General features: G+C 40.9%; 1 protein-coding gene across 3 annotated transcripts in view; it reads right to left on the bottom strand.

Moving 5' to 3' along the window:
• Positions 1–18,447, bottom strand: part of LOC139693935 (beta-1,3-galactosyltransferase 1-like) — a 104,666-nt gene that overhangs the window by 11,671 nt on the left and 74,548 nt on the right. Inside the window, exon 1 of one of the 3 annotated variants that reach the window (XM_071592297.1) lies at positions 672–772. The exons of the other annotated variants lie outside the window; for them this stretch is intronic. Within the exon in view, the coding sequence (XP_071448398.1) occupies positions 672–695 (24 nt within the window). The 5' untranslated portion in view covers positions 696–772. Of the gene's footprint in view, positions 1–671; positions 773–18,447 lie in introns of those variants that run through there. 3 annotated transcript variants of the gene reach the window in all.

Below are 18,447 nucleotides of genomic sequence, written 5' to 3'. Positions count from 1 at the left end.
AATGTATAACATTTTTATCTACTCCATGGTGATACACAATTAGGATTTAAAGTTAAACTAAATGTGGGTACTATTACGCCTGTTTACATTATACAGAGTTTACTTTCCATTTTTATGAAAATTTACAATTTTCATTGTTAATCACATAGGCGAGAGTTTTGGCAATTGCCTTATTCTTCGATCTTACTAGATCGTGAAAAGACTATTAAAGTTAATAGTGAAGCGACCAGGGGAAGGTATCAATACCTTAAAAGGGTCTATTTCGCTAAAGAATATTTTAGCACCTACATAAAGCAGTCACATAAATTTTATTATGGTTCACAAACTCGATTAAATTCTAGAAACACAGTGTCATCAACACAACAAAATGATATAGTAATTTGGTAATAAATCCATGGAATATACAACGAAATTCATCTTTTTTTACATCAGACTAATAAGAAGAGAGTCGGCAAAAGTAATAGTGAAAACATTAAAATGTAAACAGTTCGGGATAAATGCAAACGGGAATTTTTCAAAATGATGCAAAACGCAAGTTGCAAATATGAGTCACGCGTGGGATCAAAAACAATCATTGGTGATTGACAGTACTACTGCTTTGTTATCTCTTAAGCTTGGTTTACACGCACGTTATCTCCGGTCAGCAACCTCGACATAGGGATGAGACTTACCCAAAACAAAGACGGATGGACCATACAAAATTTGCTCTTGATCAAGTCGGAGCAACTTCCGATTTCCAAAGTCCCAAATCTCCCTCCACATCCATGGGACATTTGTATGCTTTACAAACACATTTTCTGGATCTTTAAAATCTAAACTCTCCATTAATAATCTCATTAGGGTACCGGTGCCTCGGTACGCTAACATTGCCAGGCTTGAATAACGCCATCTTGAGCCGGGTAGGCAATGCCATCTGCTGGTTAAGGATCTAATTAACACATGGACCACGAAAATCATAGTCCCTGCAGTAACCCCGCTAAATTTGAAATCATAAATCTTTTACTCACAAAAAATTTGTAGAGGGATAATTAATCGAAGAAATGAAATTTATTTGCTGTTTCCTATCATTTCCAATTTACAACCTTTTTAAGAGTAAAAAAAACATTCAAAATGCACTTTTAAGGGTAATTTGTAAAAGAGGTGCCGAGCTACTTTTTATTTTGCCAGGGATACAGAAGAATATAGAGAAACCCAAGGCTATTGCCCAAGGGAGCATGTGAGACAATAGCATATGGTTAATTATTTGAATGAAAAAATCAGATCAAAGAAAGTCTTTAATTATATGTAAATCGCAAAGCAGCCCATTTTACGTCGCCATCCGTTCGCCTATATGTAACATAACTTTAGCTTTTGTACGGCGACATTTCATTAGAAATGAAACCTTAAGACTGCAAACACTAAATATGGCAGCCCGATATGACTAGTGACCATTTGCCCATGATGACGTGAAATGAGTTACTAGATTATTTATGGCTAAACCATAAAAATAGGCGTGAAGAATGGTACGTCTCCTAGTCCTTCACATTATTTCATCACTATGCGAGACGAACACAAAAAAGATACGTAATATAGTATATAAGCTAAGAACTGCACCTAGTACAGTCTACTGTTGCAACCATAAATATGCGTCATGCATAGTTTTTAATAATTGTATCTATTTTATCACTAACGTAACATATTAACCCATAACCGAATGAGTTTCAGATATCTAATTCCATTGAATTTAAAAGTTCTTTAAAAATCATGTCAAACTGTCGGACATAAATGTAGAGGGTTGTAGTGTTAAAATATACAAGCCATGTGAGATTCACATCAGTTTTAGCCCATTTGCACCAAACCCAACCCAAGGCAATACTAGCTGTACTTTAGATAAGTAGACCCTTTGATAATTTACTACTCCGAATAAGTGGGATGCACATGTATTTGGGTTCACCCCAGTTAGTTTCCACATAAGAATCATACTATTTCGGCGCTGTGAAAACCTTTGAAACCATTCATATATTGGGAGGGCACCGTGCCAATCGTCGTGACTTTTTGGAGAGCAGAAAAGAGGTAAGATACAATTCCGTGGATTTCCAAAAATATGCAATATTTTCCTTACTCCTTTATTTTTCTGTCTTACACCAGTTCCACTATGAAATTTCCATGGGCTAATGACCTGGGATGATGGGATTTCAAAGAATGATGAAAAATTAAAATGTATACTAAATATATTGTCAAATTCTTCCGGCCATCTCCCTTCCAACCGACTTTCAGAACCGAAGCTCACCGGTATGCGCCTCAAAGAACCTCTCCACTGGGCACGCGCACAAGTATGAATTATTATTTATCTAGGGTAATTGGAGTATGATTTTCATCCTTTCGTAGTAATAGTAGTAGTTATTACGGGAGGCGGCCGACAGCGAACGTCATTTGTACCTGATGGGATGTGTGTGGATAATTCGGTAGGGGTACGACGTTCCGGGAATGGAGGAAGAGTTGAGAGAAACCCGGCGTCGGCATTAGCCTGCTATTAACGAAAGGGCCAAGGGATCCACAATTTAACGTCTCATCAGATGCTTTAAGCATCACTTAAAGTGCTCACCACACAGCACCTCAAGTAGGGGTCGGGATTCTGCAGAAAAATCGGACCACCACCGGGATGGGAAGCCAGTGCCGTAACCATCGCACCATCCCGATCTCCATCCTTTCGTTTCACCAATAGAGGGTTTCTTAGGAATGGCACTATCCAGTATTGAACGGTCGATTCCAAGCTTACCTTCATCATTTGCGTTTCAGACTGATTACCTACCCTTGTACTTCTTTTTCTTGTCCTCCAGAGAATCACCTCGTGTTTCAGTATAGTCGGCTTCACTCATTCCATTCCTCTTCTTCCTCTCCTCTTCCATTTATATTGTTCTTTCTACCTGGTCCTTTTCCCATTCATTCCCTCCCTATCCAGATTACTCCCGCGAAGCTTCCGAGAGGGCGTGAGGATCAGTAGTTATCAATCAAATTGGTTTTATACTGCTCCAAATGAGATATTCTCCGCAGTGCTAGCGCATCCATTTCTTCGTAAGCGCAATAGCTGACAACTCTCAATGATATTCTCACTTTATAAATAACTATGTTTTATTTTAGAATTACCAAAGGCAATGACTGTCTCGGGCACTATTTTGTTTCAACCACCGATACGTTTAAGCTTACTAAATTCCCATGAGCCAACAAACCTACCAAAATTGTGGGACTCATTTAATATTTAGAAGCCTTTCAATTGTTATTGTAAGCCATTGTATAACTTTTATTAAAAGCGAATTTTTATAATGGAACAAAAAGGAATTTTTCAATCATCGAACGTTTCCTCTCTAAAATTAAAAGTTTTGTTGTTTGAGGCAGCAGCACAGCCTACAATGTTTTTGGATTCAAACTAGGCATAACTTGTACATCATTGGGTCTGAATAGAATGATTTTGTGGAGAACATTAATACCAGCGCGCTGCTACTAAATACGGGGCCATGTAGGTGGGAATGTATCTCGAGTCGGTTGACAGTGCACAGATCATGGCTATTTAATGCTAGCGGAGCGCTGTTATCATCCAGAATAATGTGTATGTACCTACCCTCATTCACACTTTGGGACACTTACATGCATCTCATTTATCGACACGAAATTCATTATTTGTTAGTTGGCGTCATACAATCCCATGATAATTAGCGCAGTGTTTCTGCCTACTCATTGAACCATGGGTACGGATACTTCTGACAAATGACAAAAGAGATCGTAAAAAATAGGTGCTAATTTTTTCCTGAAGAGACAAGGAAAAAAAAGTAAAATAACACTTTGTTTGAGTAAAACTACAGGCATTTATGAAGAGGAGAAATTTTATATACCATTTTTAAAGAAATATCGTATCTTCATGAATTTGAAGTTTATCAGCGCTCCTGTGTAAATGTAAAAGTGTACACGAGAATTTCTGTGGCAATGCAGCCAACGGAAGGTACTAGAACTAGATGGAAGCTACCCAATAAGAATTTTATTATATGAAGCTATTAGAAATGCTTTAAATAAACTACCTTTAATTTCGGTGTTCCACTTACGTGTGCACAATAGATTCGAAGAAGACATTCAACTTGCGTGGCAGTGGTAATGCAGTCTTTTAGTCCCGAGAGAAATAGGGAAAGATGGAAGTTGTGGAAAACTTTTCCCGGAAAAAAAGAGGGATAAAAATATCAAGAATTGATTTTCATTAAATAATGAATAGAGCCATTGCAAGAAGCGAAAAAATGATAGCCATTGAATCGTCATGTAGAACGGGAGCCTATAGCGATGAAAATTGAAAAACTCCCTATACCAATTGTTTGGTCAACGAAGGTGCCCATCAGGGTGGAGAAAGTATTGAGTGATTGACGCCGGGAAGAAGCCAGTATGTACTTTCATCATTCACTCTTGGCGGTCACCTTCGTGGACAGGAAAATCGGTGTTGACGCTTTTTCAACATCATCGGCGGTTTGATTGTATCTTTGGCGTAGCGGCTTGCCGAAGAAGAGAGTGTGCGGAAAAACGGTAGTGGACCAATTGCAATAATTACCAGACGACAACATGTTCCAATGTTCCAGTGGATGGGATTTTTCTAGATGTTAAGAAAGCCTTCAACAAAGTACCTCAGAGTAAACTACTCACAAATCTAAAAATGGCGTTGGATTGAAGACTTTTCAGTCAGAAGATCGGGTACAACGAGTAGTCATAGATGGAGTTAGCTCAAACACGGTGGAAGTTACCTCAGATGTTCCCAGGGAAGTGCTATCACACCTCTTTTATTCCCACTTTACGATAACGACATTCACTCCGTAATCACTAATAAGATACGCTAATTTGCCGACGATGTAGTGGTTTACCGTGAAATACGTGATCCTGAGGACACAGCAGCTTTATCAGATGACCTTAATTCTATAACAACGCTGGTGCGACACTTGCCAATTATAATTAAATATTACAAAAGTGCGTAGTGATGAATTTTTGGAAAAAGAGCAATTCCCTTCTGAGCGCCTACTGTATCGGGAACACCGAAATGGAATGTGTAGACTCAACTGAATACCTAGGCGTTACCCTCACTCACGATCTCTCCTGGGTAAAATACATACGGAGAATATGTGGACAAGCTAAAAAAATAGGATTTATCATAAGAGTACTGGGTAAATGTGTTGAAAAGGTGAAAAAGAAAATATATGTCACTCGCTAGGCCTCATTTAATATATACTGTTAGTATGCGGGATCCTTACGAAGTTGGATTGATTACCGAATCGGATCGCGTGCAGCGTAGAGGAGCTACGAGTAAATTTTTAAAACGCAGTTATAATAAACTTGGTAGCGACTCCAAAATATTAGAGCAGCTAGGCTGGGAATCACTCTCGGAGCGAAGGTTATATTACAGATTGAAGCTCTCGCATAAATTGGAAGGATGTCTCTTTAGCAATGATGTTGACAATGTATTTTTATCCCCATCGTACCACGATAGGAGAGATCATACTAATAAAATTAGAGAGATTAAGTTTAGAACAGATGGATTTAAGATGCCATTTTTTCCACGAATGATAAGGGATCAGAATAACAGTGTCCGACCACGGTAGGGTCATATTCGGGTCAAAATTAGTCTACGGTGTATTCACTCCCTGCCACACACCCTAGCGGTGGCTTGTAAGGCACTAAAATTACACAACAAAATACTTTATTTTCTAATGCTAAGGCCTTTACTCTCTGATAGCTACGCCGTCTGATATCCTTATTTATTTGCTCTTAGTATTCATCTTTTAATAAAGACTGTGGTAACGACCATTTCTTCATCCTCCTGTAACGGTTCTGAAAAATTCAGCATTTTACTGTACGTTCCCTCTTTCTTGAGCTGTCCTTTTCATCTTCAGCATTCGCCTCCGCAGCGTCCGAAGGTTTCTATTATTATCTGCTCGGCTACTCCAATATTTCATGCCGATCCATAGAGTGCCAAACTCCACAGGAAAGGTTCCCTGTGTTTAAACATACATTCTTCATTTTAAGGGTAAAAAAGAAACTTCCACAATAGAGATTTAATATTTCACGACCATGGTTTCGATGCTGCGCATCATCATCAGGCAACATATATCAACATTTTCCCAACTTATACAGGTATAGTCTGGCTCCAAGAGGGGAGTAAGGGAGAGGGGGTAAGCTGAGTTAAGGTGCAGCAACCTATTAGAGGTCTAGGGGAGGGGGAGGGTATGTATTGGAAGGTTACTGGCTCAAATTTGTGAAAGTTTATGTTAATTAAATGATCATTAAATGAAGAACACAATGTAACACTCCACCGTTCTTAGAAATTGGGGCGGAAAAAAACAAACAGGGTGTTTGTCTACAATGGTTTGACCTTTATTAAGAAACGGTCGATGATCATCACTGCCTTGGTGGGGGTAGGGTTGGTGCGGAAATATATTCGAGTCTTCTAAGAATTTTAGGAGGGGGAACGGGAGAGGTATAATGTTTCATTAACCACCTGAAACCTGTCAGACTGAAGGGATTGCCAAAATTCCAACTCCTCCAAAGCATTCAACCTGCGCCCTTTCATTTCAGTTTGAAGAATGTCTACTGTGAAGTTACTGGTGTGATTTTTACCCAAGAGGTGTTCGGCGAATTGTTATCCGTTGTCTTTCTTTGTGAAGCATGAACGGTGTTCTTTGATCCTAATATTGAATGTCCTCCCTGTCTGTTCAATATAGATGGCATTGCAGTCCGCACAATTGAGTTTATAAACCCCGCTTTGTTGCATTATTTAAATTTTGTCTTTGGGTGAACCTATTATGTTACCCGATGATGATGCGCAGCATCGGAACCATGGTCGTGACATATTAAATCTTCATGGTGGAAGTGTAAAGCTTCTTTTTTACCCTTATAATGAAGGAATTCCACAAAGTTAAACCTGAAACTGTTATGTTTACCTTCTTTAAGCATAGTCGTCACCCGCTCGTGGTTGACATCTTAGCTTGAGCTAATCTCCGCTTAATATAAGCCGAGCTCATTCGGTCCTGCCAGTCTTGTAGGCACTCGTTTATTGCCCCGAAAGACGCCAAAAAACAATTTCTTAGACCAACGGCATTTATCGAATTATTTCGTGGAAGCAGGGCGCGTTCTCGACAGATCGATTCAGTTCAACCGAAATGAAGTTCTCGAAATTCACAGACGATTCTTAAAAATCGATCACATTATCTCACTGAGCTTGGATTTCAATTTGTGTTGAGTTCAACTCACTCTCTGCCTCGCGCCCGACAATGTCCATCACACTTATTAGTACTTGCCTGACTTAAGCGGGAAGTGCGTGCGTACCTGGCTCAAGTGGCCCGTTAACGTCTTTGTCACTTTGTTTGCCATTTCGTGACGCCGGAGGCTGGGAAACTTTGTGTATGCGAAATTGTGAAAGGCTGCGTTCTAGGCGGGTCGCGGTTTCCTCTATCTTCCTCCCTCACACCCACTCTCTCTCTGTCATAGTGCAATGGCAAGAAAAAACGTCATCCTGAAATCCTCACCGCATGCTATGCTGTGCCACGAGCGGTCTTGGGAAGGAATTACATGGGCACTCGGTGATCATGGACAACGAAATAAAGCGCATGCCACAGAAAAAAGGAAGATCCCCCACAAAAGGTGAACATTTCATCAAAATGATTTCTACGACAAAATTGAGAAATCTATTTGGTTCGGCGAAAAAAAGATAGAATGAGTGAATCGCGTGCGAAAGCCTGGGCTCACCTGATCATTGGTACCCCCGCCGCCCCCTTAAAGATTAGTGGCATCTTCGAGGCACAAACATACTTCCTTCCTTTAAGAGCTCGTTGCTCGCTCGAATCCTTCCTTTTCGCCGTTTCCTCCCGGCACGCGGGGCGCGCGGCACTGTTTCCCCTAGTCATGGTAAACAGTTATGCAACTCAGGAGATAGCTTCGTCATGGAAACGCCTGCACATGGGCGCTCCACACCCTTTGCTAGAGAGCCCGCACACGTCACACCTCGCCCGCATTCTCGAAAGCGATCGTCGACGCATCGGACAAAAACACCCCATCCCCTCCAAACAAAGCACTTTCGGTGCATCAACTCGGGCATCGAACCAAAGTTGACGGTTATGAAGGAAAGCAGGGTATTCCCTTATTGTTTTTATTCTTTAGGCCATCCTCACTCTCTGGGAGAGGGAAATGGATTTCCCGAAGCCATTTACCATCTCCACACTCTCCATCGTCGCATCCCGTCGCGCCCCAGGAGTGATAATTTATTGCGCTGCGACGTCTTCAAAACTACGTTTGCCGACCTCTTTCGAGATCGTTATCGCCCTATTACGCACCCAAAAAGCCTCACCCTCGAGTCAGTCACGGGCATTCGCTCATTAAATAACGTCCCTCCACTTTCACTCTCCCTCCTTCGGGTACCATCCTTCCTCCTCTCCTTCCCTTCCCACCACCTCCCGGACACCTCCCGGAGCGGTGGATCCAAGAGTTGCATTCAATGAAGCATTTATCGGGATGGGAACAGGGGGTGAGGGCAATAAAACTAATTGATGACAACCAAGGCGGCAAAGATGAGTTGTGCGAGGAGGGCAATCACCTGCCGAGGAACGAGGATCAGCACCGCCGATCCAGAAGAGCCTTGGAGAACCCGTCTCACAAAAATTTCACCCTTCTGGTGATAAGTTTCTTATTGATTGAATTTACTACCTAATGCGCCGTCAAATCAGTGCAGAAGGGTACGCTCACGATTCTCACCTTCGTATTTATTCCATACTTAGATCAGTCGTCATAATGGAGTGAAATTGCCGTGACGTGTGCAATTGATAAGACATTTTTAAAAACCTAGAATGCCATCCGCGATATTATCAAAACACTTCCATTTGTCCCATTTATTGCGTCACTATGCTCACGATTGCCGGCAGGGGAGAATAGGATGAATACCTACGTGTAGCTGGCAGGAGAATGAAGATTGGAAGGGGAATAATACTGGATGATAGCCAGGGATACATCTATGTCCTGCCCTGAAAGTCACCACAAGGGCGTGACATGGGTTTCTCCAGCCATTATAAGTATTTGGTAAAATCTTGTTTTCATTTGGCTCGAATTATAGCTGGAAAAGTTTTCTACGGTTTCGATCACGATTTATATGAGTGAAAAATGATCAATAAAGAAAATACAGTAACAACTTTCCACTTGATAATTTATCTAGTGGAAAATGGTAACTATCTTTTCTTTATAATGTTCGTATCCCCCTACATCACGCCTAAAACTACTCAATTTGGAAAATGATTCCTTGCTGCAGTCTATCTGGCAGTTAATTTCCCTGAACCTCTTTTAAATGGATGTAAAGCAGAGATAGAATTATTCCTTTGGTATCACCATTAATATCTTACGATTGATATTATCTTAAGCCATGTGTATACTCTTTGGGCTTCCAAACCAGGATTTTAAATAGTAGTTTGACGCTATATTCTCGTTCATGCCAAATTTGGACGAAAGTCGCTGCTTTCCCTTTTATCCTCTCCAATCTCTAAATGAGGTCCTAGAAATGAGTACTAGTAGCAACTGATGCGATACCCAACTTTGAGAAGATAGCGCGCAAAGTAAATCGACATCTGGAGGTGAACCAGGCAAGCAAAAGTCAGAAGAAGAACGGGAAAAGTCATTAGAATGAATACTTGACGAAACTAGAAATATTAATGCAGTGCCAAAAGATATAAACACGCTTACACATGGTATTAATACTGTAAGTTTTTGGATACCTTTTGGATTTAAGGCTCTTTAATTTTCAAATTTTTACTGTGCCTAGAAACAGGATCCAGATCCTAAACAAACCTAAATATTTGGTAATTCTTATCAATATGACGCTCACCTTCACTGGTGCTTTTGCTAAAGAAATATCCATATCATTTCTAGATATCCATTCGGGACCATTAGCCAATTACCACTCTCTCATACTTCCAAGACTTTAATAACAGTTTATGTTAATGTACATGTAAAGGATTCCTTGATTGTATAGTTACACTATAAGAAAATAAGATTTTCTTTTGGGGATGACTTCATCAAATATACAATAAAACTTCAAACCTCGTAGTAAAATCTGAAATTGAAACATTCTCGACGGTTCATTGCATGCGAATTTTTACGAGCTTTTGTGTACAATCTCAAGAATTGTTTACCGCCATACATTCATCCTATCTAAAAATATTATTCATCATCCCTCACTGCCATTAAATTTTCTTCCCCAAGCTAGACCTCACCCTTGCCGCCCATATTTATGACCTTTCTCACCCTTGTGGCGATACGCTCTCCTCGGTAATTTTTTCTTGCGAAGTTTCCCAACTTGTAGTTCTAGGTCTACCGAACGTCATTAGCAGGGGTGTCTCGTCGCGGCAAAATACGTTAAGGTTGAACACTGGCCTGTAGCATAACTTCACTAAAAGAGATGCTTCTTCTGAGAGTTGTGCATAAGAAATAGGGGGAATTCGGGGGGAAACAACGACAATTAGGAAAGAGATGGCCATGCCTCGCTTACTCGTAGTTTTTAGTGCTCAGTGATAATAGTGAATTGTGGGGAATATTATGAGAGATTTGTGAATTATTTTCATCAATCGGAGAATTTCAATTCTGGTTGAAGAAGGAACATTACTGCTAACTTATTCAAGCTGTTCAATAATTCTCACCAGAAATAAATCCATTTGGCAATCTCTTGTAGTTCGCTCACATTTGGCTACATTTCACGGCATGTGACCTACTTACAAAGTTTTGAAATACACACACTCACAGCCAATTATAGAAGAATCGTAAATTACCATGTTACTTTGGGAAAGAGAACCCAGGATTTTTAACGTTATGAATCGGTATGCATGTTATACATCCGCAGGTTTTCCAGGTCAAAGATTCGTCTCTTCTCTATCTCATAAATATCCATGGAAGGTATCTTATCAAGGTAGTGTAGAGCTCTTCAAAGATTTAAATGGTAACCACATAGCACTGGTACCGCTCCAGGGCTCTGGCATAATAAAAATACATTGCATCATAAGCAAGAAGCCAAAAGTTGATCCTCCAGCCGAGAGCGGAAATACGTAACGTCGCCATTATCCCAAACCAACGAGTTTATGGATACTGCTTAATTACCCCGGTCATAGGAAAAATTCAACTAAAGGGTGTTAATATTTACAACAGATGTTTACTGACGCGGAGATTCCTTAATCGTGATGTAAGCTTACATTTTTCCCTGCAACCCTCATCTCGCAAACATTTCATAAATTAAATGCCCACTTTGGCATCGCGGAATAGTGACCAAGGATTGCAATTCCGATTGTTTTGTTTTCACTCATGCTTCCGATCTATGTCTGGAAGTTCCTTACATCCCACAAATAACTTTTTCAAAAGATCACTTCATCTTGAAGGGTAGAGGGTAATATCTTATCCAGGCCTACTCTCCAAATTATCCCGCTGATCAAGTGAGAGTTTATTAGTTAACTGAATAGATTCACTCGCGAACCACTATCATTAGAAGGCGGGGCTGAAAGAGCAACCGATTCTTTTACTATCTTAGTCCTATTATTTTGCTATCGCCTTACATTTACTTGGCACGGTCCACTCTTGCAGATAAGGAGTCATTATTTCATTACTGTAGGCAGTGGACTGTTCTCAAGAATGGCTCAAGGACAATTAGAAATTGAAAATTGCAGAACTTGCTTGGAATCGAAGATTGACCGTACTTACGGCAGTTTAGAAATACACGGTGCTCCATATCACATGAAAATATTAAGTTGATTATTTTTAAGTGAAATTTATTTAGTGGTCATTTTATTCGTGTCATACGTGGCCACTAAGCACTCCTTCCAAGTGTGTAACAGTTGAAGCCAATACAGAAGCGGCTGACGGTTGAGATCGTTTGCACTGTTTGATATATTGGAGAACGGAGGAATGGTGGAAAGACATTTCGCATTGGCACGAGTTAGCTTGTAGTAGACGATGACGAGGAGTCCATGGTTTTACCCTCATCCAATGACGGAGTTCTATCCACAAATTACTCAACTACGGACGTGAAAGGCGATAAATCTGCCTCCCTGTCTCCATCACCAGCATTTGAACCAAGACCTTCCACGAGGAGAGGCGGAATTTTGACCACAGAAACAATCTGACTTCCCTTCCATTTGTGCTATCCCCAAAAACTGCCTGATTAGATTTTATTTAAATTTTGTCGACACAAAAGGGACGTGGCAGCGATTTGGTTTGACCGTTGGGTACTGAGTGACAAATCTCGGTAATGCATTGGAAAAACCAATCTCAAATTCCAAGCTCTGCGATTTCTTACCGAAGAGAACTTCACGGGAAATCCAATGCTCGCACAGTTAATGGAACTGGCTCCTCTCTCACAAAACCATCCTTCAGGTTGATGACTCTGGAAGAATGGATTGCTGTACATAAATTCGGAACTCGTGCATAGGGCAACTTTTGCGATTATCCCACAGATACCGATTGAACCTTGGGCGTTCAAATCGATGGCCAAACACCGATGAAAAATCAAACGATACTTGACAACAAAATGGTCTCCGGATCGATATATGACCAGTTAAAACGTATTTTGTGATTACGCCACAAAGTTGGTAGAAATCCGTATTTCGCACCGCTGTCGATATTCGCATCGGACAATATATTTCGTCAACAAGCAGAACAGTTTTAGCTCAAGTTATTGTGTGGCACTGAGCACATTTAAATGTCAGGTGGATGGAATCAACATTGAGTCCAAGTGTGATTTATAAGAAAAATAATATCCTCCACATAAATTCGTTTGCCTTCACGCCGTTTACACCGAGAAGAAATTTTATTTAATGTCCCCCATGGAATTCTGCGTCTTGGTAAATTCCAAAGCGTGCTTGAGATGCGTCGTTCTAAAATATATCCACCATTCAATTGGAATATCGGAATTCCTGCCCAATTTCTCTTCACTCCGCTCTAAATAAAAGCGATCTTGGACGGAATTAATTCACGGGGCCTTTACTTACGTTTGAGCCAATAAGTAGGAAACTACGATATCTGGTTCGGGACCCAGGGGTTTAGCGGCCTCTCCGGTGGTATTCGCTATGTGGTTTCTCTTCCGCCTCTGCCCATTGGGATTTCATTTGTACACATTGTGAAGCAGTGATTTATAACGAAAAATAACTGTCAACCATTATTCCTGCTTCGAGTATCTATAAGTCGAGTATTAGTATCTGTAAAACGATGTAACGCATACGTTTAAATTATAAACGCTAATGCACAAGCCAACTCATCATAATATACATGTATGTACATACCTGCGCTACACCTAATTACTGAAAGGAGTTGCATAGATGAGAGAAATATTTCATAATATCACTCGTGCGTCTTTTCCTTTAGTGTCCAAAAGTTCTTTTCCACTTGCATGCGATACTATATTAAATCCAAATGGAGAAACTTTGTCAAAAATTTTTCGAATTAAATCTACCATGCATAAAATGACACAATTGGCTAAGTCTGCGGGCTAAGGACTCTGCAACCATAACCGATGACAACCGTGACGAACGCGGGTTGGCGGCGTGCTACAGGTACTCAGACACGTACCTGTATATCGCTAGCAAAATTCAAATGTATTAGGGGGCAAATCGCATTTTGAAGCCCGTTGCCAAAGGCTACCAATTTGCTGGAGAGCCCAATATCAGCAGAAATTGAATGAATGCTCCAGTAATTTCCTAAATGTGCTGACTGCTATACTTTTTTTTAACGCCTTAGCGCCTCGCCATATTTCATTTATCAAATTTCACCGAAAGATTTTTGGATTTCTTGAATTCGTGTAGGAATTTGCTCTTTTGCCGGCCCTCGAGGGAGAGAGACTCGGATTGACGTTTAGCGTCCCTGAGGTCTTCGGGGAATGGAGTTCCGACAGAGAGCTGAGCCTTGTAGCTACACCGTAAGAGGATCTCCCTCGTGACTTCTTATACAATCCCTGATTTTAGCAAATGATCTAATCTCGCTGACCTTACACGGACCGAGACACAAAAACGAGTCTTTTCTGGGCGAAGAGAAAAGAAAACTTGGTCTTATATCCCATCAATTTCGAGAGCCTCCTAGTTCGAAGTTTGATATAATTTTTTGGATTGGATGGAAAATGTTGGTGATGGAGAAAAATCTCAATATATATCGCGTTAACTCCCAAGGAGTGATTTCTGTTTTAACATTATAAATAGCTTTACATCGCTGAAGCGCTCATTTTGGTGTCAATAGACAAAAGTTCTCTCAGTTAAAGAAAAAGTTGCCATTGGAAATGCTCACTTTAAAATACCGTTGAGAACGGCAGGCGAGTATTCGCTTTTGTGAAAATTCATTATGCTAATTTTGAAATGAATACATAACTCACACAATGGTTAAATTTCGCACAATTTTATGCAGCCAGCTTGATTTCATTGAAAAAAATGGCTTCGATTTATAAAACGAAGAAAAAATGTAGTAACCAAGATCGGTATTCAAAATGTTGTGATAATTAACCACTGTGTTTAATTCCCTTAATCATCACTATATGGGCGATTCCTATTCAGTAAATATAGGAAAAATAACATCATGCGCATTAGTAAGGTTTATGCCATGCTCATAAGACATACATGTATGTGTGAAATACCAAAAAATATCTTGAAATTCTGCCTACATTTTTATTACAGTCTAAGAAAAGGATTAGTGAGGGGATTCCTGAAGCAGAGGACTCAAGAATTAAGGCCATCATGTCCCTTAAATTAATAATAAAGTATCCAACGATGTTGCCCGAATAAAAAGTACATTGGTCTAGATTGCCATGACATTGAGTGTCTGCTGCAAAATATTGGAGAAATGTCTGCCCTATAGTGTACAGTGCCGAAGCATAAAGAGGAAAATATTACTTCAAGCTAATGATTAGAAAAAATAGGTAATCCAATGACATGCGCTCTCTGTTATTTGAAAAGCTTGTAAACGCTATTATTTAAAAAATAAATGCGAATTAGTGGCATCCTCTCATATAAAAAATGTTTTAGGGTCAGAAATTGTCCCACACAAGTAAAAACTTGAGAAATGAAGTTCCTACTGACGGCACTTTACTTTCCCATATTATTCTTTCTCAAAATCTTTTAAATGACTTCGTTAAATCCCTGATTTTCTTTGTTCACTTAAATTTGTGCTTTCGTGGAAATGAAATGTCACTAGTTTTCTTAAGTTATCACCATAATTCCATGAATCCACAGTTAATTCGAGGCTGAAATGAAAATCCAACTCCAATACAATAGTATTTGCATTGCCCTCTATGCTCAATTATAAATGAGGCAATTACTTTGCGCTATGTGTTGAACATTTTTATTCATAACGGAAATGCTTAATTGCATTACTTCTTTCCAAATTTTAAGAGATTTTTTCAATTCTTTTATAATTTTGTGATATGTTAGAAATTTAATCCCCCACTTCTATATATCATGTTGTTCTTCATGTTCTTACATTTTCAACAATATGTGTAATCATATCAAAAGCACTTTCTTGATTTTTATCGTGAATTTTTATAAAGGAAAATTGTATTTATAAGTTATTTCCTATGTCGCCGTTGTCGTGAAATTGAAGGGGGTTGAGCGCCTGGGGAGCATCACGCCGGGCTGAAAGAACAAGGCCGAGTTCAAGATAGAGTAACGAGTGGTTTTTTGGTTATGGGTTGTGATACTCACGTAAATAGTGTCCAATTGAGAGAGAGAGGGAGAGAGAGCCTGACTCCGAGAGATGACCACTTCGTACACCGGCGGGAATGCGTCTTGGGGAACGGCAGGGCGCGGCCGCTAGTTCAGGTCTGCGCGGTCTCACACTAGGATGGGCCAGTCGTCTAGTTGAGGCCTTTCCAAACTAAGTCAGAAGGACCAATGCCGCCTTATCGGCTCGTTCACCGAACCGGAAGATTATCTCAATTCGCCGAACTGACCTACGATGAATGTAAGAGGAGATGCTGCTGCATCTCCTCGACACCTAGATTCGCAATAAAATCTCATTTTATGTGAAGCTTACAAAACTTGTCGTGGATTGCCGAGGCGCATACAAACGGTTCACAGTGCTGGCAGGACTTTTATGACCAGAGTATATAACTTGCATTTAATATTCACAGATGAAATTTTATTCTGATGACATAGGCATGCAGACTTAACTATTCTGACGAAAAACTGTGCACAAATAATTCAGTTAACAAAGGGGGCGTAGAGGAGAGAATGTCTTCTTTTACCGGCTCACGCCCTCACAATCTCGGCCCTCACTTTTCCATCGCCGTGTTATTTTTTTGGAGAACTAATTTTAGTCATGCAAATCAAAAATGCCTCCCAGGCACGAAAAATTCTCACGATTCCTCGGCGGCTTTACAGGCGATGGGAAGTCGACCAGAATCGATAGTCTTCTATTTCTGACCACAAAAAAAATACATTCATATCCGTTTTGAATGCCCGGGACGCATTCGCCCTCCGATTATTTAGCCCGGGGGTAGAGGGGGGTAAGAGGGGTGAGGAGAGTGATGTGGGAGACGCGATAATTATGGATTAATTTTCTCTCCGATCCGTCCCCTTTCTTTCGAAGCGCGACCAGGGTTGCGCTCACGTCAATATTTTTCATTTTCCGTGGGCAATTTCTTATGAAAATCTTGCGGGCTCCTCTCTGCCTGGCACATTTTATCCCTTCTCTTTTCTCAACCCCCCCCCCCTCATCCTCCAGCCACGTCCCGCACCTGAATCATAATCCCTTCCCCCCTCCCTTTGGCCAACGCCGTGCCGGGCTCCCTTATCCTTACCCCTCCTTGGTTGGGGGAGGGTGGGAAAGGAGAATGAAATACATTTCATCCCTGCCCCGCACCTTCCTGCACTCCTCAGCACTAACTCCCCTACCCTACTCCCCTTTTGCCCTTTCCACGCCACCATCGCTCGTCTTCGCGTGTACCCCGCACCTCCCTCCCTCCTCTCATTCCTTCCACTACCCTCCTCCTGCTATCCTAAAAGGAGTGGTGTGTGTGTTTATGAGTTGGAGCGGTGTCCGCAAGACTACAGCAGATAGTGGCGGAGGGGCTGTGGGGACGGCGGCGGCGGAACAGTACTAGCCGTCACGCAATGCAGGGAAACGAGAATAGGCGACATGGCGGGTGGTGTGGGGGCGGAGGAAGGGGCAGGGAAGAGAGGGAAAGAGGCAAGGTCTGGGGGAAAGGCGGCGCGGCGGCGGCACCTCTCCCTTATCGGTCCCCCTCCGTTCCCGCTCATTGTGGACATCACTCTCGTGGGTACCACAAGTGAAGCCTGGCTGCCGTTTTGGAGTTAAGGGTTGGAAGCGCGCGTGAGCGATGCGGTCAGGAAGAAATGAACTTGCACTTCGTCCGGCTCTTACCACTTCGATACCAGTACCGGGATTTCCATTATCATGGCGTTTTTTTAGGAGGAACCAAGCAGAGCAGACATGCGTAGCTTTTTCTAGAAATCCCATAATGATATTTTTTTTCTGTCCAGTACTCTTGAAAAAGTTGCAAATGTCCACGGGTGCATTCAAAGCTTTTTTTATTTTCATCTTTCTGATGTGGGTTTAACTCCAATGGGAAGAGAAACGATCTTATATCCCCAAACTTGGGAGATGTCGATAACCGATATACTTCGAAAATAATTCGTTCTCCTCCTCCTGATCTGTAATTAAGGATCTGATGTCCATATACTCACTCAAGTTGAGTCAGCCAGGGTTGTTATAAGCATCGCCAAGATTTGAATCACAACGTCCGAATTAAACCTCACGAGACTACTGGGTTACCGGCGGAAGATTAAAGAGAATCAAAACACGGTTAGCTCGACGAGTTGGTGATAGCAAATAACATAATTTTCACTTAAATAACAGGTGGGCAGCAGAGGAGAATAAGAAAGTGGTTGAACTATGAAAGTGCATGAGGCATCTGCATTATTAGACCCTCAACCAAATTTGTTGTCAATGACTTTGCGCATTCTAAAAACCATGTTTTTCTTTGATAACGTCGTCACCGAATACTAAACTGGGAGATGGAAAATTATGCTTCCACCGAATTTCGGAATCGGGTGTTCTTAGCGAAAAACTTACACAGAATTCGCATTTTTTTCGGTCTATGTTTCAATCTGTTTCCTTCGTTATTGATTCCAGATGAAAGGCATTCTATTCAATAAAAACTATTCCTTGTGAGGGATTTCTACCCTTTATTGGTATTAGGAGAAAGGGATAATCACTGCGCCACAAATTAACCGATCGAGTAGTATGGATATTGGCAAAAGCATTTTTTTAGGCAAAGGAAATACGGATTAAGAGAAAGTGGAAGAATGGGCGTGACAGGGAAAACATATCGAATGCACCTTAAAAACATGAAACTTATTTTATCTACATTTTGTAGCGTTGCACAGGAAATCAGTCAAAGAGTTTCTATCAGATGGACAAATG

The sequence above is a fragment of the Hetaerina americana genome, unplaced genomic scaffold (assembly GCF_022747635.1).
Source record: "Hetaerina americana unplaced genomic scaffold, ioHetAmer1.1.p SCAF_1, whole genome shotgun sequence".
In the NCBI taxonomy this organism is placed as follows: Eukaryota; Metazoa; Arthropoda; class Insecta; order Odonata; family Calopterygidae; genus Hetaerina; species Hetaerina americana.
This window is presented reverse-complemented; position numbering and strand designations above follow the sequence as displayed.